This window comes from Syngnathus scovelli, chromosome 7 (genome assembly GCF_024217435.2).
Source record: "Syngnathus scovelli strain Florida chromosome 7, RoL_Ssco_1.2, whole genome shotgun sequence".
Lineage (NCBI taxonomy): Eukaryota > Metazoa > Chordata > Actinopteri > Syngnathiformes > Syngnathidae > Syngnathus > Syngnathus scovelli.
The window spans coordinates 4,210,404-4,232,320 of NC_090853.1; the positions used below are offsets into that span (position 1 = coordinate 4,210,404).

Below are 21,917 nucleotides of genomic sequence, written 5' to 3' on the forward strand. Positions count from 1 at the left end.
CGTGGTTGCGCCGCCATTTGGTGATTTAAGACCCCCCATCTCGTGCTACCCCCCATTTCTCGCTTTGGAATGGATTTTTTTTTATACACATACCGAAATGAAAGTGTCACCCCCCCGGCGAGGAAAACAAGTGAGGAAAGGGCTGACCCTATCTCCAATTGAGCGCATGCATCACACGCTACGCTAATGAGCGCCGGGCCGGCCGATATTCCGACGTGTGTGAAGAGAAAAAGACTCTGTCGCATCAGCCAATTTGTCACCGGAGTCGAGCAGTTTAGAACCCGGCCACGTTTTAATGAGTGCTCCAGTGAAAATAAAATATATATATTCTGTATCATCTCAAATGTTAATCATGAAAAAGCAAATTAAGCAGTTTGAATGTCAAAAATATCTTCTGTTCTTTGTACTTTTTGGGAATTGTAATTGGAAGCATACGCAGCTAGCGTGCATTAAAGACTAATCCGTTTTTGTGTTAATTATTAGTAGCCAGGTCAAAGCAAGTTTATATGCTTCTCTTTATCTACTTAATTTGTGCTGGATTCGGGACTTCCTGTGGGATCAGGCTTCCTAAAAATGTCCCCTCATAACATTCAGCACAGTGTGTTGGTTTCCAAATTGCATTTTTTTTTAAATGTATTGCTTTCACTCGCACCTCTGGGGGCGAGCACAATTTTTTCCGAGGACGGTCCTGAAGGGATTCCCCAGGGTTCCGTCTCGGGCCCGCTGCTGTTTTGCATGTATATGAATGACCTATCTGACTGACGTCCCGGGGTTAACCGGCAGATGCATGCGGATGATAAAATGATTCATACATGCTGGAAAAGATCTGGCAAGGACATTTGTAGCCCTTTCGCTTGTGTCGCCGCCACCATTTCAAACTGCATTGATGGCGATTAAAATAAAAATTGGGGCAAAGCTCCTCTCGGAGTGTCCGTGTAGGCCCCGACAGATGTTTTGGATGCTAAAATTACTCGGTGATTAATGATGTGAAACAAAAACTCGGGAGTCCCCAATCACTGGGCTGTTTGGTACTGAGAAAAGAAAACTAGTTTTTAAAATGTTATTTACTTTCTTGGGCTATTTTTCCTTAAAAAGTGGAGCAAACTTAAAACCGTGAAACCCAAACTGAGCTTCAACCATATTTTAAAAGTTACAAAGAATATATTTTAAAATTGGAACCCAAATCCTGACTTGAAGCCATACTTTGAAACCCTAACCCTGTCTTAAAACCTTAATTTCAAACCCTACCTTTGTTTGAAGCCCCAACTCTATTTTCCGCCATATTTGGGGCTGTAACCGAAGCTCGAAACTGCGTTTTGAAAAACCATCCTGCTGCTGCCTAGATGAATTATTTCACTTTTCTCTCCGCACAAAATAACACCTTCCATCAAGCTAACAGCCGTGTCGTTTGCACCCCCTCTCCCCTCCCCCCTCGTTCCTCTGATGTCATCGACTCACCACGGGCGAAATCCTATTCCGCGGGAATTTTTCCAGGCCGTAACGGCACCTTCAACGAACGCAGTCACCCGAGGATTGAACGTGAGCCGTAATTGAGGCAATACATCTCCGGCTTATCTGCTCCTGGGCCCAACTGGTGGCGAGACGCCCCGGATGGCGAGTCTCGATTGAGCGGGGGAGAGGTCGCTGCCGCCGCCGTGCAGGCAAACAAAAATTACTCCAAAATGTAAAAACGTGCTTGCTGGGCTGTATTTCCTCCAGCCGGAGGTGGGAGAAGGTCACGTATGTGCGAGGCATATCTTAACTTGAAACCCAAATCCAGATTTAAAAGCCAAACTTTTATTTAAAGCCCTAATCATTTCGAATAGCCGACAATTGAGCGGCTCATTTCTGCCGCATGAGCTCGCGTGTCAGTCACGTCGCCGTGATGCCGCGCGACGACAACTACATCAAGCTTTTTAATTAAACCCCCCCACACTCAATTTGAAGAACACAACCTGACATTTGTCTGCTTTTTTTTTTTGCCCCCCCAACCCAGATTCAGAACGCAGATGACGTCTTAATCACTCCCTTGGAAAAGTTTCGCAAGGAGCAGATCGGCGCCGCCAAGGTAAGCAACCGCTCTGTCGTGTACGATTAGCTCGTTGACAGCATCACGCTGTGCGGGATGGAAATGAGACCCAAAACTGAATTTCCGTATACGTACTTTTATGATCATGCTTCTGCACAATCCTGCAGAGCAGCATTTTCTTTAACAAGCTTTGCTATCGTATTGTGCCAAGCCATCACTATCTCATTTTGAGTATTAGCCATTTTTTTTTTTTCTTCTTCTAATCAGATTACTCTAATCCGGTTACGCGCTCCACAGCCGAGCGGGCCGCACGGGACTGATCGAAGCGAAAGTTCTGCTCGCTGCAGGGCATGCACGGGCCCCCGCGGACGACTTGTAAAGAGCAGAATTGCTTTGTTGCGCGGTGGAGCCGGCGAATGAAAGCTCGGCGGCTTGTTTGCGCCGGTTCCCATGGCGTCCCGCCGAGTCTCTGAGCTCACTCCAGCCCGTCGGCATCGTTACGATGTGGTCTTAAGCGTCGTGAGGCCCGTCAGAAATCCCCACTTCGATATGTACTTCGTTACCTCCACCAGAGAACCCAGAGGCTGCCTTGAAGCCTTAATTTGAAACCCTAATCATGGCTTGAAACCCTACAAAATGGAATCCAAACTCAGTAACTCTGAAAATTCTACTTTAAAAAGCCCAGAGTAACACTAAAAAAAAAATTTCAAAGTCTACCAGATGCTTGAAATCTTGAAAGCCTAACCTTGGCTTGAAACCGTCATTAAAGCTAACTCAGGTTTAAAGCCCAATTTGAAATTGGCCGACCTCAAACCATTGAATTCTATTGCAGCATGACCGCGTGTTTTGCTTATTTACATTCCATTTGCCTTTTCTCTTATTTCTTTATTACCTCATTCACCTCCAGCCAAGTTAAAATTGACATTTGACGTCTATATCCATCAATGGCAGTGAATGAGTTCATAAACATCAAATGTTTTTTTCATTATTAAAAAACAAAAATCTGACTGTTTTGGTTATTTACATTCCATTTGCCTTTTCTCTATTTTTATTAACTCATTCACTGCCAGCCTAGTTAAACCGGATATTTGACGTCTATATCCGTCAATGGCAGTGAATGAGTTAAGTTCAAAAACATCAAATGCTATATATTTTTTAATGAGTAAAAAAACAAAAATGGGGGCATTCCATTCCCCTACTGCACTTATCGGTGTTATTATTACCCACGTTTGTACAGCGGCTCCTTAAAAGCCTGCCTGCCACCCACGTCACTCTTCCTCCGTCCACTTCCTCCTAATGGTCCCCCCCCCCTCCCGTACGGCCAAACATTAGCTCAAACTGGAAGGAGATAAAAGGCGGCCATCACCAGTGGCGACTTTTCCACTCTTCCGAGAATGCGCAGCAGTGCTTTGCCTTTCTGACCCCGCCCCCGCATGCCCCCCCCTATCCCCTCCTTCCAGTTCTCGCCTTATTTGGCTGCACAGCGAGTAATCCCTCGAAGTCACGTATGGATGCTTCGCCCCGCCGGGCGCTGACGCGTGACGTTGCGCCGGCGCAGGGAAAACCGCATACATCTCGTGACAGCTTGCGAACACACACTGTCGGCATAACAATGACAAGCGCGCGGAGCACGTTCATGCTAAAAGGAACATATTTTGGAAAAGGGGACTCAAAATTCCGAGGGTGACCGTTGAGGTCCTTCGCTGGCTGAATGTGAATACGTGACTACTGCTAATTAAAACATGTCAGCGCTCACACCTGAGCGAATTCCATCTCTGAAGCGTGACATGACATTTAGTTTTTTTCATGTTAGCTTTGACAACGTGAAAATTACAGGATGCTGTACATGGAATATATTACATTACCATGAACTTTTAATGCCTACACGTATCGTAAATCTACAGAATTATGATAATGATCCGGAAAGATGTCCATGATAAAATGAATCTCCTGTAGGTGTAATTCAAGTCCTAATTTGGCTGTTCTTGAAAGAGTGTTCCACCATCTAGTGGTCAGAAGTGGAATTACATCTGAAATAAGCGAACCTCTATAAGGGAGGATACAAATATTGTTGGATGGCACCTTTGCTGCAAATTAGCTCCCTGTAATGAGCTGCCTGAGCTCGAGCTCCCTCCCCCGCTTTCATATTATCGTTCCGGGAAGACATTTCAAACGAGCGCAACTGCCACCTCGTTCGCTGCAGTTGTTTGCTTTACTGGCAAAATCTTACAGTAAATTTTTTGTGCATATTTTCCTTTAGTTACTGCACACATTTGCAGATACACACAAGTCAACGTTGGCCCTCCCTCTGTTGCCACGGTGATGAGAAGCGAGGTGAGGCGACAATGGCCCCGTGGCTCATTAGGGCCTCTGTCAAGAATGTTAGCGAGGTGCTAGCTTTCTTATTATCGCTGGCTGGCCACAACATTAGGAACACCTGCACCGTACCCAAAAGCACTTTCAACCAGGCAGCATAAGCATTTATTTATTTATTCATTTATTTATTTATTCTGTATTTATTTATTTGATCATTTATTTATTTATTTTAAATTTTTGTATATTTATTTCTAGGTACGACTCACAAACTCCAAACATTCACATCTTGTGAATTGAAATACATTTGCGCTTGAAATGAGATTCGCTACTGCGGAATTTTGTCCAAACAGTTCTTGTATTGGATCGCATTCAAATAGTAAAATACTACCGGCGAGTGCGTTTTATACTGAAGCTGGCATCCAAACACACAACAGGCATTCCGAAACATTCTATTCCGGCGTGCGATTTATTCACGAGAGAGTACAAAGCCATCAGATGGGGAAATCTCCAAGGTGCTGCGGAGTGTGTTGTTGAGTGTGTGAGTGGTTTTTTTACGAGTGCTTTGTTTGCGTTGTTTTCCCAGCCAGCTGATTACTCCCGGGCACTCGGGATCAGTTTGGGTCAAAGATTCCTTCTGCGGTGGACTGTTGGGGCATAAACGAATATCTAATGCTTGCTTAACATGGCGGCGCACCGTGTTTGTTATTAACGAGACCAAGGTGTCAAAGAGGTCGACTGAAACGTTGCGCGGGTGTTAAGAGCGGCAATTTTTACTCTTAGCTGGCTACAAATTCAGTTTTGCTTTGAGTGGTGGTAAAACCTTCTGCGTAATGTTTCAATTTACACTTTGCCAAGTTTTTTTCCAATCTCGGCTACGATGGACGAATTTTTTTAATTTTTTTATCCAAGGTCCATAAAAGATGCGCAGTTAAAAACAAGAAAAATAATCATACTGTGAATCTCTTTGTGAACTGTGCAGCTTCGACTCCGGTCAATTAACTAAATTCCTTTGACGGACAAAAGTATTTGTACTTAATTACTTGCCACCACTGGCTGGCAAACAAACAAAACAGCGTGACGGAATGCGACTTGCGCCTCATCACATTTTCACGCTGCTCCGCCTTCACTCTCGAGTCCCCGCAGCGCTAAATTGCTTGTCGGGAGGGAGGTGGCGAGCAAGCCGCTAGTGGCGTGCGTGTGCTGGTCGGACTCCCGCTTTGGCCGCGGGGGAGCCTCGGATAAAACGCCACTTCTTAATTTATTCTGATTACCGTCGTGTGTGTGTGCGTGCGTGGGTTTTTGCTTTCCCGAGGGGAGGGGGGGGGGGGGGGGATTCACTCATATGCTTGCTTCCAAAATAATGTCAAGTCAACGGCACTTTTCTTCTTTTTCCCTCAAAGAAAAAGTACATCCCGGATTCTTGGGGGAAATATATTTGCTGTCAGCGTCGTATCATACTTTTAATCATGTTTATTTAGCCCGACACCTGTTTGTGTTGCCTGTCGTTGTCGACAACAGCACCACCTTCATCCTCTGCCGAGAAAAATCAATTGCACGCCAGACACCACCGCCTAGATGGAAATAAGAAGCCTCGTCAAATTATCTATTGATTTCTCTCTCTCTCTCGAGCTCCCGTGTGGGATTGTTTTGTCGTGGAGTCTCGCGGTGAGTTTCAACCCGCTCAGGCGGAACGTTCTTGAGGGTCCAGTCGGCTTGCTGAACATCAGGGCCATGGGAATGAAAACAAACAAGCAGGCTCTGGTTTCAAGCCCCCCACCCCCTCCCTTTTCTGTTAAAGTGGTTCGGCCCGAGAGGTCAGTACACAAAAATGCCTTGGGTAGAGGAGAAGCCTCTGATTTGGATCATATTTGGCAAGGGTGTTAAAAGTTGAGCTTTGCGTTCTTACATGCTTGCGAGATGGCCGTCTGGTATGAAAAGCCCATTTCCTGTTCCTCTCCCGGGAACCTTTTCTCAGACCTCGGGGACCGTCTTGGAAAATATACAAACGTCATCCGTCCACTCTCTTTCTCTCTATGTAGAGAGAAAAAATATATATTTTTACCCCCAAGCGGAGCTGCTACTAAATTTATGCTGCTGCTGAGGGTTTACTGTAAAATAACAGAATCATTCACTCTTTTTTTTTTTTTTTTTTATAGTGGACCGCAGAGTTCACTAAAAGGTCAACAACATTTGTGTGTGTGTGTGTGTGTGTGTTTGTTTGTTTGTAATACAAAACCGCTGCTGATTCCACCAGCATTAAAAAAAATAAAAATAAACGTGCTGCTTTTCTGTCTCTGATTTTTGCCAAGCTAACGCGTGAAATCCAAATGTGGTTTGACTTCCACCTAGTGGCAGCGGCATCAAACGTTTCCCAGGACCTCAAACGTTCCGTTTCTAAGCTCTCCTTTGATTTATCTATTCCTTTTTATTTGAGGACGGGAAGAAGAAATTCGATAAGGAGACGGAGAAATATTACGCCACGCTTGAAAGACACCTCAGCCTGTCATCCAAAAAGAAAGAAGCTTATCTTCAAGAGGTAAAACCCAAACATTTTTTTTTTTAAATCATAAAGCGTTGTCTGTCATCTGGAGTGGACTAAATCTCGGGCTCACCTTTCTCTGACTGGACGCCGACCTGTTTCTTTTATTTTGCTGGTTGGCAGGCCGACACGCAGATTGACAAAGAGAGGCAACTGTTCTACGACGCATCCCTCGAGTACGTCTTCAAAATACAGGAAGTGCAAGAAAAGAAGAAGTTTGAGTTTGTGGAGCCAGTAAGTTGAAATTATTTTCATTTTTAGAGCATGCCTGAGATTTTTTTGTAATTTTTTTTATCCAGCTCAGATCTTATTAGATAGGTGTTCCTAATATTGTGACCTGCCAGAACAACCTGTGCGGTCATTCCCAACATCTCCATCGGAGAAGGTGACAGCTAAAATGAATCTCGTACCTGTGGAAGACGTGACTTGAGAGTCAAGTATTTCTTTCCACTGCAAAGCAAGACACCCCACGACTCCCCCCTCCCCCACCTGAAATGTAAATTTTTTAGCCCCGGGGGTCACCGCGATGGGACCCGCAACCTTGCGGCCCCGTGATGAATCTCTCCGCAGATGAGTCTTTGATAGAGCCAAGCTCAGACCGAAAATCAAATCCGTGTTGGTGTGGCCGGGATTTGATGATTTTTTTTTTTTCTTTAAGGTCCTCATCTCGTATATTTTTTGACAAACAAAAACAATGGATTAATCCATTAGTCATTGACGTAAGATAACGCTGCTCAAGCATGGAGAAGTTGCGAGCACTCGTCTCACACCGACGTGAACTTCATCTGCAACTTTTCCGTGCACTTCAACTTGTTTGTGTTTGGATGTGCTTTCCGTGTGTGTGCGTGTGTGTGTGCCGCTGGCTCGTCCACAGCTGCTGGCCTTCCTGCAGGGCTTGTTTACGTTCTACCACGAGGGATACGAGCTGGCGCACGAATTTGAGCCGTACAAGCAGCAGCTCCAGTTCAACCTCCAGAACGTAAGTGCTGACCCGGATCTCAAAGTGTGCTCGGCAGGCTTCTCTGCTGCTGTTTCCAAAGGAGACACGTGCTGCATTTTATTAGGTCATATTTTGTTATATATTTATATAGACCAATTTAAAAAAAAAAAAAAAAAGATTTTCACTGCATTCTGACTTTTTGGGGGGATTTTTTATTTTAACTGTCGTAATCTGCCCTGAGCAAGCAATTTAAAAAAAAGTCATTTTTCCAGAACATCCACTTTAATCCTGCCCTTAATTAAAAAAAATAAAATGGAAAGAAAAAGGTTAAGAGTCAAAGACGAGCAAGCTGCGTTTGACAGCAGCCGCAGGGCAGCCGCAAATCGGACAGATGAACTTTTTGTCGGCTACCGAGCGAGCGCAAGCTAGTAGCAAACGTGTTCCTCTCTCCCCACGCAGACGCGCAACAACTTTATGAGCACCAAACAGGAAGTGGAGAAGCTGATGAGGAGGATCAGGTCTGCCGAGCAGGACTACAAAGCTCCGGGCCGCTGGAGCATGGAGGGTTTCTTGTATGTGCAGGAGAAACGTGAGTAAAGGTTGTTGCGGAAACGTACAATGTCAACAAAAAACACACCGATGAGAATTTCCAATGATCATGTGGTTTTTGTGGTTGCGTTGTAGGTCCTCTGGGTTGCGCTTGGACAAGGCACTACTGCACGTATGAGAAGGGCGGCAAAAGTTTCAACATGTGCAATAGCGACACTAAATTGGCCAATAAACAGGTAGTTCGTTTACCCTCACCATTTTAGCTAGCATAGTCTTGTTTGTTTGGTTTTAGCTTAGCTAGCTTAGCTGGCTTGCTAGCTTAATTTTACATCTAACTCATAATTTTGATTATTTTCATCTTAGTTGGCTTATTTGTTGTGTCTTTTGTTGTCACAGTTTTCATTTTAGACGAATTTGTTAATCCGGTTAGTTTGATCTTATCTTAGCTTAAGGTTTGTTAGCCTAGCCTAATGTGGTTTAGTCGTTGGTTTGGCCTTGGGTTTGATCTTTGTTGAGTTTATTTGATTACCTGAATTGTTTTTTTTGGTTTGTTCAGATTCTTCTTCTCTGTCATGGGAATTGTTTTAATTTTAAATATGGCCAGCATTGTACATTTTAAAATTGAATCGTTTAGGTGAGTTTTCTAGCATTTATCTTTTAGAACGGTCTGGTGCTCAACCAGTCCGAGATGTTCAAGCTCAAGTCGTGCATCCGGAGGAAAACAGACTCCATCGACAAGCGCTTCTGCTTCGACATTGAGGTGGCGGAAAGGTTGGTAACTTATTCGTTAAAAAAGTACAACCATTTTGTGAAGAAAATGCTCGAACGAAGTGCATGTGAGATGTTTTGCGTTCCATCAAACTCCATTAACCCCAACGTGTCCCGGCAGCGACCCTCCATGCCAACCCACCGACGGTGTTCGGCTTCCATTAACATCCTGGAAGGCTTCCATGTTTTCATCTCCTTTTGAGTCTGGCATGAACTCCTCTTTGTTGCATATGCAGCACCCCCCCCCCCCCCCCCCCCAATATTCTTGAGCTGGAAATTTACTTTCATCCAAAACACATTTTACAGTACATGTAAATGAAAATAAAATGACTTCCTTACTGCTATTTAGGTTGATAAAAACTGCGAATAGTTGAGTTTTTCAGCAAATTTGTGAATCGCAAATATCTATAGGGGGAATTACTGTAATCTTGACATTTGAACCCATTCCCAGTCCTTTTTATTTCTACTTTTTCTGTCTCCATGTCCACGTAGAAACGGCGTCTGCCGCGGAACTCTTTTCAGGCCGCTTCGGTTGTTCTATAAAGTCCGGTACGTGAAGGGATCCTCGTCGCTTGTGCACGCAGGCGCGTGTGTGTGTGTGTGCGCTGCTTCCGTGTGATTCACGCCTTCTTTTATGCTACTTTTTTTTTTTTTTTTTGCTGGCTCGCTGGGTCAAATTGTGCCTCTGCTGCCTCTGATTATTCTCCTCATGAGAATCAAACCTTCCAATTTCTACTTTGAATGATCAGGTCACACTGAAAATTGGAACTATAGGAAACAGTTGAAGGGGGAAACATTTTTGAAGGAAAGTCTGCAGGGAGGAATAAAGTCACATTTATTTGAAGGGGAAAAAGGTCAGCCTATATAATTTTTTTATTTAATGGTACCAGAGAAAGCTGTATTTTGTCGAAAGGAAAAAGTCGTAATGGTAACAGAGAATAAGGTTGTATTTTTTTTTATAAGAAAAACTCTTATTATCTTGCAAGAATGGTTGTATTTTTGAGAAAACTACAGAGAAAATAAATCCAGATTCTCTAAAATGGACTTCTTCAAAAAATGCAGGTGGGCTTCATTGTAAAAAGAATTCTTGAATTGAGCGACGCCCCGTAATCAATCAATTTATTCCAGCGCTTTTTGTGTGATAAAAAGGTGAGGTGATAAAAAGCAGATGCATGCTGGGTGCGTTGTGGTGAATCTTGCTGGCACTGTGCAGCTTTTCATCAATCAAGCGTGGAGTGTGAAGCACCGGCAATCGACCACAGCAACTTCAAACAAAGGCCATGACATTATTTTGAAGCCAGCATTTCCCCCCCTCCAACCAGGCACGGTGTCATGACACTGCAGGCGCTGTCCGAGTCCAACAGGAGGCTGTGGTTGGAGGCCATGGACGGCAAGGAGCCGGTAAGAAGTCCAAATGCTGCACTGAGCTTGTGCTAATAGCGCCCTCGTGTGGTTCTAGCTAGAAATTACAACCAAGCTCAAATTAATTTATTGCCTTGATTCTTTTTTTTTTTTCATTGGTCTAGATTTACAACCTGCCTGCCATCCTGAGCAAGAAGGAGGAGAGTAAGTTTGTGTTTTATTTGTGAGATGATCACATTTATTGTTTAACCACTAGTCCATAATATTATTTATAATAATAAGGTAACCAAGTATAAGACACTTAAGTCAAAACTGAGAATTATTGTCTTGCAATTATTGATATAGTTTTTTTTAATGAAATATTACAAGAATGTACCCACCAAAATATTAATTTTCTGAGATATTTATTGTGATCTGAATTGACGGCTGATGCAAATGAACGTCCCCTCACCGCTCTTAATATCATCATCCAGCGTTCCTTAACGAGGCCGGCTTTAACTTTGTGAGGAAATGCATCGAGCTGGTGGAGAGCAGAGGTGAGGCGTGTTCAAAGCCACGACAAATCATCCAGAAGATGACTTGACGGTGTCGCTCTTCACGCAGGCATCAACACCATGGGGCTGTACAGGATCGGAGGCGTCAACTCCAAAGTGCAGAGGCTGATGGCGACGGTTTTTTGTAAGTAAGGATGGGAGGCCATTTTGTCTTCACGCACTATTTTGGCGGCAGCAGGGCGGCGGTTTGCATGTCTGCCTCAATGTCGAAAACTTTCCAAAAATCATGTCAACTCCAAGCCTCCAAGGCCCCCGTGGACATGGACCTGGATCCCGAGACGTGGGACAACAAGACCATCACCAGCGGCTTGAAGAATTACCTCAGGTTAGCATTTATTTATTTATTTATTATTATTATTATTTTATTTATTTCCTTATCTCCAGGTGTCTGTCGGAGCCGCTAATGACCTTCAAGCTGCATAAAGAATTCATCATGGCTGCCAGTAAGTTCATGTAAATAAACGTAGGGCCAAAATGAGCCCAATTCTCAGTTCATTTCAGGATTAAAAAAAATCAAGTACAATAAACCTGCCTCTCTTGCTGTTTGCGATATGCACCATTTATAATTTGCAACTTTTTCAACATCTCAGAATCGGACGACCAGAACTACAGAGTGTGCGCTGTCCATTCTTTGGTCCATAAGCTCCCTGAGAGAAACAAGGAGATGCTGGAGATGCTCATCAAACATCTCGTCACGTATGATTCCGCTCTTGTCTCGTAGTAAATATAGTCAATTGATTATCAGGTGTGCCATTGTCATACTTGTGTTCCCTCCTCCTTGCAGCGTGTCCACGCAAAGTCAGTCCAACATGATGACCGTATCCAATCTGGGCGTCATCTTCGGGCCCACGCTGATGCGCTCGCAAGAGGAAACCGTGGCCGCCATGATGAACATCAAGTTCCAAAATATTGTGATGGAAATTCTGATTGAGAATTTTAACAAGGTGTGACACAGTCAAATTCCTCAAGCACAAAAAGATGCATTTAAATGATTATTCTCTGCAATTACCAGATCTTCCTTCAGCCTCCGGATCCCAACGTCCCACTTCCGGAGCCTCCGAACCGGCCCGGTTCCCGCCGAAGCAGAGCTATTTGTATGTCAAGTGGCCCCCGGAAGCCTCGCAGCCTCTACACTCCTACCCTGTGCCTGGCTGACGCAGAAAGTGAGTACCAAGACACAATACGACTTGCGATGCTGCAACTATTTGTGCTTTGTGGCATCCCACAGGGATCTGTTCTTCGACCGCTTCTGTTCCAACTGTATGCTCCCTTTTAGACTATAAATCAAGGCTGGATTTTAATGTGGGCCTGTTGTGCCTCCCCTCTGGTCCCTGCATAGGCGACGCTTACAGCAGCAGTCCGGGCAGCACCCCCACGGGCAGCACCGAGTCTCTGTCCTCGCACTCATCGGAGCACAACGGCCCCCCCAAGACTGAGACTTTGTCCTGCATCAAAACTACGAGTGCAATCCTCCCTGACACCGCGTCCTTGCGCTCCAGCGGGCCCCGGAGCACCGAGTCCAGTTCCAGGGAGGAGGCCGGTCCGACGGACGTGGAGTCGGAGGACGCCCTCAGCGTGCCGTCCGTCACCGGTGTTGCCCCCAGAAAGGCCCCCCATCGACAACACCCTGGACCCGGACCGCCCGATCTCACAGCTGCAACCTCTCTCAACTCACTACGTGTGTCTGAAGGTGATCCAGAACCGCCCGTTCATTATTCTGTGGATATTGTTCTTACCTGGGTTTCAGGCAATTGTGCCGAAACTTGCTTTGGTCCAGAGTTCCTTTTCACTCTTTGTTTTCCCTCAAGGTCAAAGGAGCTACTCCAAATCCGCCCAAAATCTCTCCACGCTGGATCTCATCGATCACTCGAAGCCATCAGCGGACCCCCCGGACATCCCGCCCAAGCTCAAGATCCGGCGGCGAGGCGCCACAGCCTCAGCCAGCAACGGATACCAAAGACCAGGCTCGGTGTAAGTACGCCTGTCACGTTGAGTCCCGCCATATTTCAATAGTCGTTAATAACAAACCCTGTTGGATGACTTATAACCCATGAAATAAAGTCTTGGCTCACTATTTGGCAAGAACAACCTGCTGTCAGATTTTAGAGCGCAGCACAATCGACGTCAGGAGAATGGAATTTTATGCTCGTCAAAACAATGCAAGAAGGACATTTAAGGAAATTCGGCCTGATGGCAATCATATTTTGTGGGGCTTAATGAGTGCCCTAATAAACACGTCCAGTAAGTGTGTTTCTCTCCGTTCTCGCTCACATTGTGTTACTGATTTAGCGTGTGCCGCACATCAATAAGGGCAATCAGGTCAGACGCATTTTTGACACCGTCGCGCCGCCTGGGCACCTTCTTGGCCCGTGTGCGAGCGCCAAGACGATTTATGTCATCTCCTCTGTGGTGGGAGAGCTGCTCTTAATTCTCGGGGTTAATGTGACCCAGCAGCAGCTCCTCCTCCTCATATGTGTGCACAAAAACTGGTTTAAAAATATTTCAAATCAGGAACATTACTTAATCTAAGCAACAATATCTGTCAGAAATTAAGTAGCATTAAAATAATTTGTGTGTGTTTTTTTTTTTTTACTGTATGTGTGTGAAAGCACTCACATGGCCTCTTGACTCATCTTGTCACCATCACAGTTCTGCGTCACCTTGACTCCCAGGTCACGGTGGCTCACGAGAGTCAAGTGCGCCCTCTTAATGACGTCTCCTCACTTAAAAAAAAATAATTCCGAGGAAGGAAGGAAAGAAGGAAACGTCTCATATTGTGTCGTTCTGACTTTCACTAAGGGTCCAAAACAATCAAGAATGCTGCCGTTGAAAAGCCGCCGTGTGTTTTAATTTAAAGTGTTACGTTGAAAAATAATATAAATAAGGTTGTGGAAAATTTGAGTTATGGGGGAAAAAAAAAAAAAAAGAAGCCAATTATTTTAGTAGTATTCGCTATCACTTCTGTACTTTTGGTGATATTTTTGTTTGCTTGTGTGGGTTTGGAAAATGTAAACACGTAGCTATTGCGCTTCTTGCTTCTCTCACAGGGTGGCTGCCAGAGCGCTGCTTTTTGAACACGCCGCCGCCCCGCCGCTCGGGAGGTAACCGACACTCTCAAAGACGTCAACGTCCAAGTCGTGGGGCGCTAAAGCGAACAGCCTGAATATGGAATAAATGCTTTGCATAACTTGTGTGCTTCCAACAGGGATGCCCAAGCTGTCTACTCTTGCGAAGCTGAACACAGCCATGAACTCAGCTTCCCCCAGGGGGCGCACTTCTCCAATGGTGAGTGCTACCAATTTAAAATCAAGTAATTGGGGCATCTCTGTACACGTTATGCTTGGACTAACAAATGATGCTAATTATAGCAACTTTAAAACAAAAAGGTGTGGTTGGTTTTTTTTAGATTAGAGAATTTTTGTGTTGCCATGGAGGTTGAAAAAAGGAATGAGCTAGGGGAGTTCTAACTACAGATATCCAATTTCAATACTCAAGTACAGCTACCTGAAAAAAGTACTGTAAATAATGATTGCTTATCTACTTTGCGGCGGCTCATTTGAAGCCATTTGGCTTCATCCCAGCTTTCAGTGTGAGCGCCGCTAAAATTCAAACAGCGCCTTTTTTTTCTGCTTTTATTGCCTTTCCGTGACGAGCCCGCTTGGCTCGCGAGCAGCGGGGAGGCAGGTCACAGTAACCTAGTGATGGAAGGCACCCGGGCCTGTTAACCCCCCCACCCCTCCCCGCGCCTCTCCGGTTCAGCAGAGCCTGCAGCCAGGGACGCGGAGAAAAAAAATTAAAAAAAAGCGACACAAAGGCAGCTCGCCATTTAGCAGAAGGCTTTTTATGGCTCCGCATTAACAAAGACGCAGTGCTTCATCATTTTTAGAGTTGCTCTGAATGAGGTCCACAATCGAGCCTCCATGTTTTACCGGTACTAAAAAAAAAAAAACTGGACAGTGGTGAAAAAACTCTGGTAAATTTTTGGAAGGTAAATTTCCATGGGAAATTAAATTGCCGATTTTTTTAAATATTTCAAATTACTATAAACATTTGGGCTCGTCACAAAAATAGAGCCCTCACTGCTAGCATAGTTAGCCATTATATATTTTCCAACCGTTATGTCCTCGATGTGTGCAATAAATAATTCATATTCATTATCTTTCATTATAATCATTCATCATAATCATCAATTTCATTTAATCCTGTTTTGAATTGTTATTTGTCTTTGTAAAGCACCATGGATTTGTTTTGTGTGTGTGGTATGTAAGTCGATCCTGCTTTTGTAAAAGAGCAAGCTGACCCACATTGTCACTTGTCTTCATCTGTTTTCTTTTCCCTCTGCGACAGTGTACCCGTCCGTTGAACCAGGATGGCTGCAAGCAACCTACCAGGGAAAAACGGGTTTGATACCAGAAAACTACGTCATCTATCTTTAATTTTTTATTTTTTTTTGTCTCCATGGTATCCATGGAAAAAGCCCACCACTGGTGAATGTCGCTGCGTGTTTTCTATCTGCTTGAACGAGGGCTCCCACATGACAAATATACCTCTTTTTCTTTTTGATTAGCAAAACAAACTTCTTCAAATATGTTTTTAATAAGACATCTTTTCGCAACATGTTTTTACGACCTCCAATGACACTCGAGAACCGCTTGACTAGTTTTATTGGCCTGAAATATTACCTTCAGCAATTTGTAATTATTTTTTATGTAAAATGAAACATCAGCAAAAGAAGCGGGCCCTCGTAAGTCTGCGAGGTTTCCCGTCATGATCCACTCGCACACTGTTACGAAATTTCCCGTTGCCCATCTGTCTCGTGTACATAATTAAAATTTGATTACAATGGGAAAATATCTGTAGGTCAGTTCCCATGGTGAAAGATGTTTCATAGCTTGAATTCCTGAGGCTCATTTGTAGCTCTGCTTGGCTAATTTCATTTTGGGGCAGAACATTCTTACACCACCTTTACCTAATAATAATAATAATAATAATAATAATAATGCACCTTACATTACTTCGGTCATTACACTGGCCGTACACTTTTTGCTGTCACTGTGTTTGTAAATCATGATCATACCCTGTAAAGCATGGCTTCTCAAATTTTTGGGGTCCAGAGTAAACGCCAAAAAAAAAAAAAAAAAAAACAGCACGCATGTCACGAATTTACACTGCACTTAAATATAGTCAAATAAAAACTTTACATAATGATTCAATTGAAATACACACAAGTATATAAATTCTACCAATAAACAAACAAGCTTAAAAGACTCGATGAAATTATTTCTGGGTGATTCTTAGAATGTGTCCTGGTCAAACATATTCAGGACATACTGAAGGAAACTTTGACCTTGTTTTGAAGAAGTTCTGATGTCACACTCCTGGACCATACTTTCTGAGAACCACCCATATACTTAACAAATGTAGCCACAGGAACATTATGTAGCCCGGCCATTTAATTCAGTGATTCCTTTGCGTACCACAAGAGGGCGCTTGCACTTTGATACCCACAGCTCTACATAAGTAAACTGTATATTCATGATACCACATTTATTGCAAATTGATTTGCGGACCCCCAAGCTACGACTCATGGATCCCAATTTGAGAACCACTGCTGTAATTTGTTTTGTGTTATCAAATTGCTGGGCAGGATGACTTCAGCATATGTGTTTGTGGTACACGGGTGTACCAGCATTTTTTTTTTTTTTTTATTACTATTAATATTATTGTAGTAATCTGAACATGTGTACTGTACCGGGAAGGAGGGGAGGAACCGAAACTATATTTCAGGAATGTCAGGTGGCCTTGGCTGCTTGGGAAGAATGATGAGAAAACTCCCTAAAAGTGAAGAGTTGCAAGGGTGTGTTGCGGAAATTTGAACCATGTCCCGCATTGTGTAACATTTCCACACGTGGGGAGGTTGTTTCCTCTGCAAGCAACTGCTGTCTGCACGCTGCATTTACACCTTTTATAAATAAACACAATGATTTATGAAGGTTGAGCTACAAGGTTTTGTTCCCCCATTTTGGCTATTGTGTTATTGCTAGCAATATTTCATGGGCCACTTACAACGACAAAGCGGAACAGACTTGGCCCCCAGCCCTCGTGTTTGACACCGCTATTTCAGATTCAAACATTTTAAATAACGTTGCTCCGTTTCTAAAGAGCAACTATGCCGCCTGCATGTTCATCCGCCTCGGAAAATAGTTCTAAAAGCTACGTCGGTCGGATGATCTTTTTGAGTGTTGTTTTATTGATTGGTTGTTTTGATTGATCCCGCACAGTAGAATGTAAAAAGGCAGAAGGGGGCGCTCAAGGCAGCTTTGACAAAAAATGCACTTGAAGAAGAAGCGAAAAAGGAGTCCGGTAAACATGTGGTCACTTGGGGTGGAAGAGGAGCGGCCTCACCATGCCCGCCAGGACCTTGGGCAGCTGCGAAGCGATCACCTCGGTCATCATCTCGGGAAACTCCACCTTCATGGCGTCGGCCTGGATGAACGTGCTCAGGCAGAACAGGTTGACCTTCTTCACTATCTGTCAAGGGGGCAGGAGACAGAAGGTTAGTTTTTTTGTGGCGCCACACCGGCGGTTTTTGGCGGGCGTACTTCGTGCATGGCGTCCATGAGCTTGGTGAGGTGGTAGAAACGCTGAGAACTGGCCACCACGCCCTTCTCCTTCCCGTGGATAGCCTTGGTCAGCTCCCGGATGTAATTCTGACGCATCTCCTCGAAGGCCCCCTGGCTTTTCAGACCCTCCAGAGGCACTGAGGGAACAAGGACACTTGGCACTCAATCATGAAGAATTTTTTTTCAAACTTTTTTTACCTGTGTTGAGCAAAATGATGGCCTTCATGCAGAGGAACTCCTCACGGGTCACTTGAAGGTTGGCAAACTCCTGCGGGATGAACTGGATGGCCAGGCACAGGTCGTAAATGGGAGATTTCCTCATTTGTTCCCTGAGGCGCAGTAAAAAAACAAAACAAATATACGCGCTCTTTGAATGGCCATTACTTCAAATGATTTGCTTTTCTCACATTTGCAAATTGGCCTACGTAATGGCAAGCAGACGGTTACATTTTAGAGAAAGGAAATATGTCAGTCAAACTTTTGAAAGTTATGTTCCAATAGGAAAATATTTTAGAAAAAAAAAAGCACAATCTTTGCAAAAGACATAATTTGTTGTGATTAAAAAAAAATATATATATATATATATGTATATATATACATATAAAACCTAAAATGTATTGTAAATGCAAATGAAAATTTACATTATCAGAAATGGCTACTCAAAGACTACATGGGTTTAAAACAAAATTCATACTCATACTCACAGACTTAAAACAAGGTCAGGCGCAAAGTATATATATTCCCTGGTGACGTTTTGAAAGGAGCGCCAGCCGAGAGAAAACACCATCAGGTTCATCCACGAGTACTGGATGAGCGTCATCTGGTCGGTGATGTGAAGATTCCGAAAGCCTTAGCAAAAGAAATCACATTTTCAAATGGTAGGAATCATAATTTTTCTTCGATTATATTTTTTGTCATCGCCAAAAATACACTTTATTTTCTATTTCCCAATCCTGCTTTTCATCTTTTTTTTTCAGTGCATCAGGCTGAGACTCGGAGAAAATCTGTGATTTGGCGTCTGCAGAAAGGTTACCTGGCAAAGACTTGGACCACTTGACGATCCACAGCAGCTGCTTCTCGCACAGATTGTTGAGGCTGTTGAGCAGCGCGTGCGAGACGTCGGTCTGCGCGCCTTCGTAGCCCGAAAACACCACCTCGGGTTCGATGTTCTCCAAGATGGCGACGATGTGCTGAGAGAACTGAATCTCCTGGATGCCCGGCACGCCCACCATGGCGCTCAGGGCCTGGCTGTCGGCCGACACGGACAAGTGAGGCGGGAACATGACCGAGTGAGACAAGCCCAGCGCCTTGAGGGCTCCGAAACGCTTCAACTTCCTGCCTGAGGGGGCGGAGCAAAAGGTTTGCATTTTTAGCACTACTGCAAAATATGCTTTTCAAGTTCAATTATTTTAGGTCTCATTGATTATACAGCAATTACCTCCAAGCATCATTCCCGCTTGATAGCACTTCCGCAGGCGACATGCCGGGCAGTTTTTTCTCCGGAGCTTGTCCACAATGCAGTCATTGCGCCCGGCGCACAGGTAGCTGTGATGACCTTTAAAACCAGAGGTCACCAACAAAAAAAAAAACATAATTTAATATCTCCCAAAAATTTTTTTAAATGCAAGTAAGGGAGTGTAGGGAGAAGAGAAAAAAAAACATGTTCAAGGGCTCCTTAGTGTTCCGTGAAAAGATCTGCGGGAGAACATGAGATAGTGGCAAGGCTGTAAGGACGGAGTGACACGGCCAGGGTGAGACACGGTGGCTCTCGTGTATCCGCCGTTGCGCGATAACAAGCAAAACAAATCCAAAAAGACCCAGATAGCGTCGCCAACCATCTCGGGCAATTACCAAAGAAGGTTAGAGGATGCTTTTTTTTTTTTATTAAGTGAGGGGGGGGGGCGAGCATGAATCGCCACGGCCATAGTTTTGTTTTTTTAAACTTGTCTGCCTGTCTGCGTTCCAAGCCCTGATGTTAAAGACTAACTGGACCAACATGGCAATTTCAATATTTGGCAGTAGAAAATTCTGATGAATAATTAATTCACTTGTCACTCATTCATTCATTAACTATTTTCAATTGCCCAATCCTGTCCTGTGTGTTGTTGTTTTTTTCCTTGAGCGCATCAGGCTGAGACTTGGAGCAAATCTTGGACAATTAATTCAAAAAGTATAAAAGGGCCATAATTGAGTAATTGTGTTGAATTGATTGAAGTAAATGAAGCACCTCACCTTCCACTGCTCTTTTAAAAAAGACCTTGCAACTGCCGCAGGTTAGAACTCCGTAATGGCACCCGGAGGCCTCGTCACCACAGATCACGCAAGATCTCTGAGGGGGCATGCTGTGGAAAAAAGAAACCACTTCATTTCTCTTTAGACAGTAACAACTACTTATTAGTTGTTTTTCACAGAGGATAAAGAATATATGTCTGAGTATTGTTATATTGCCTTTCTACATGTGCTACTGCACCATTTGTGTTCAAATCTGAATTATAACACTGATGCTATTTATTGGCCTGTGTATAGCATTTCACATTGATTGTTAGCATTAAGCTAAGCAAGGCATAACTGCAATTCTATTTTGGTTGGGCACCATAAGGTGTAGATACATTTAAGTGCAGTCCAATATGGTTAGTTTAGCTAAATTGTTTTGTCCGCAAGTCAAAGTAAAAAGTCAGTGTCAATAATAATTTTAATAATAATAATTTTAACATGTCATTTTCATCATCAATCCCCCAAAATTGTTTAAATAGTGACACCTGTGGCCTGGAGTGTGGAGGTTCAAATTTACCTGGCAAAGGCGTTGAAAGGTGTATGGTTCCGCTGGGCCACGGCCTGGCTGTGCATCCCATTGTAGCCGAACGGGTCCTCCGTCACCCCGGCCGATTGGCACCAGAACTGCGCCTCCCCGGGCCCCACAGCGGGCACCTGCCAGCGGCCCACCTCGCTCTTGTACACGGCCAGGTGAGCCGGCGAGGGCGCACCGGCATCCAAGTGGAGCGCTGCGCCTTTCCGGGCGAATCCTCCGCGGGGGTCGGCCTTTGCCTGGCCATGCTGGCCTATCTGCTCCGCCGGGTTCATGTGCACCAGGAAGTTGGGCGAAGCTTCCTGCGCCGGCCGGGGACCCACCGGGGCGAAACGCGCGCACTCCGGCTCTTCGAAGCCGAAGTGGGGCTGCTTGCGGCCGTCTTGGGCGCATCCGTCCAGCGCATCGAAGGCCGGACACGGCGTCTCCATAATGACGGACGCTTCTTGCTCGTCCTTGATGAACTTGGACACGTTCGAGCCAACCTGCTCAACGTTATCTTTGACATAGTGCTGCCACTTTAAAAACTCATTTCCACGCTCGTACGGAGTCTCCCCCTGCTGCGGCGGCGGTTGCTGCTGCTCATCTGGCGGAGGAGCGTCCAACAGGTTAGCGCAGTCTCTGAACACCGAACCGTCGCCCTGGCTCGGTGGAACGGCGGCGGCCGCGTAACCATCGTCGTCGGGGAGCTTCATGTCGTTGAAGTCGATGATGTCACCAACGGACTCAAGTATCCTCCCGTGTACTTTCTCCATTTTGGAGTGCGTAAAAGGAGCCACCCGCGCGAGTCCTGCGCGCCTCCAAGCAGAACGCAGAGTGCGTAGTTGAGGGCTCAAGGGAGGTTCCTGTGATCACACCCCCTCCTCTTCCAAAATCCATGACCAGAGTGTCGAAAAGGAGGGCCAAGTAGGGCCTACCCCCCTCCCCCCCAAACAAAATCACAGAAGAACATTCAATATATATATATCTAAAAAATACATATTGTAAGCCACTGTTAATTAGAAACACTGCACTTAAATATTAAAAAAAAACATAAAAACGGCACATAGATATTTTAATAATTCAATTTAAATGCATTTCACATAAATTCAAATAATTCTGAAAGCGAATGTATAGTCCTCAAAAGTTGAATACAACTGAACTGTACTTAACGAATGAACTACACTGGATATATAAAAGGTTCACAACACACAACAAATAACATTATGCAGTTTGAACATTTGATTCTCACATGCCATTAGATAAAGGCCAAGCATCACTTAGTGCCACTTTCAGAATCACTTAGTTGTTCCACAAGAAATACAAAAAAAAAAATCAATCACTTAGTTGAAATACAAAAAAAATAAATCAAAACTTTAAAAACTGGCCAATTTGACCTCCAACACAACAGGAGAGTTGAACGTATCTCATGAGAAAACTCCATTTGGATGA

At 44.4% G+C, this 21,917-nt stretch overlaps 2 protein-coding genes across 5 annotated transcripts in view; one reads left to right on the forward strand and one right to left on the reverse strand.

Annotated features, from left to right (window-relative positions):
• The window catches only part of LOC125972865 (rho GTPase-activating protein 42), a 28,827-nt gene extending 12,626 nt beyond the window's left edge, over positions 1–16,201 (forward strand). The window contains exons 4-25 of one of the 4 annotated variants that reach the window (XM_049726882.2): positions 1,997–2,068; positions 6,780–6,881; positions 7,008–7,118; positions 7,759–7,863; positions 8,284–8,413; positions 8,509–8,609; positions 9,035–9,144; positions 9,634–9,690; positions 10,464–10,542; positions 10,668–10,707; positions 10,977–11,039; positions 11,107–11,181; positions 11,298–11,382; positions 11,442–11,500; positions 11,648–11,753; positions 11,842–12,001; positions 12,070–12,220; positions 12,385–12,747; positions 12,866–13,028; positions 14,105–14,158; positions 14,263–14,342; positions 15,405–16,201. In XM_049726882.2, coding sequence (XP_049582839.1) covers positions 1,997–2,068; positions 6,780–6,881; positions 7,008–7,118; positions 7,759–7,863; positions 8,284–8,413; positions 8,509–8,609; positions 9,035–9,144; positions 9,634–9,690; positions 10,464–10,542; positions 10,668–10,707; positions 10,977–11,039; positions 11,107–11,181; positions 11,298–11,382; positions 11,442–11,500; positions 11,648–11,753; positions 11,842–12,001; positions 12,070–12,220; positions 12,385–12,747; positions 12,866–13,028; positions 14,105–14,158; positions 14,263–14,342; positions 15,405–15,493 — 2,355 coding nt within the window. In that variant the 3' untranslated portion in view covers positions 15,494–16,201. The remainder of the gene's footprint in view (positions 1–1,996; positions 2,069–6,779; positions 6,882–7,007; positions 7,119–7,758; positions 7,864–8,283; positions 8,414–8,508; positions 8,610–9,034; positions 9,145–9,633; positions 9,691–10,463; positions 10,543–10,667; positions 10,708–10,976; positions 11,040–11,106; positions 11,182–11,297; positions 11,383–11,441; positions 11,501–11,647; positions 11,754–11,841; positions 12,002–12,069; positions 12,221–12,384; positions 12,748–12,865; positions 13,029–14,104; positions 14,159–14,262; positions 14,343–15,404) is intronic. The other 3 variants (XM_049726883.2, XM_049726884.2, XM_049726886.2) reach the window with 3 other exon arrangements.
• pgr (progesterone receptor) lies at positions 11,298–21,326 on the reverse strand. Its single transcript, XM_068651222.1, has 8 exons — positions 20,472–21,326; positions 19,913–20,022; positions 19,119–19,235; positions 18,714–19,019; positions 18,385–18,529; positions 17,879–18,009; positions 17,660–17,817; positions 11,298–17,588 (listed from the first exon to the last, which is right to left on the reverse strand). The coding sequence occupies exons 1-8, from the start codon at positions 21,239–21,241 to the stop codon at positions 17,433–17,435; spliced, it is 1,893 nt and encodes a 630-aa protein (XP_068507323.1). The 5' UTR covers positions 21,242–21,326; the 3' UTR covers positions 11,298–17,432.
• Between the last annotated feature and the right edge of the window lie 591 nt (positions 21,327–21,917).

Bases quoted from the DNA above. Each gene is read 5' to 3' on its own strand.
- pgr (XM_068651222.1), bottom strand. From the start codon at position 21,241: ATGGAGAAAGTACACGGGAGGATACTTGAGTCCGTTGGTGACATCATC. The intron at 20,023-20,471 runs GTAAATTTGAAC...TTTTTTCCACAG, and splicing joins CCTTTCAACGCCTTTGCCAG to CATGCCCCCTCAGAGATCTT. The intron at 19,020-19,118 runs GTAATTGCTGTA...CCGCCCCCTCAG, and splicing joins AGCGGGAATGATGCTTGGAG to GCAGGAAGTTGAAGCGTTTC.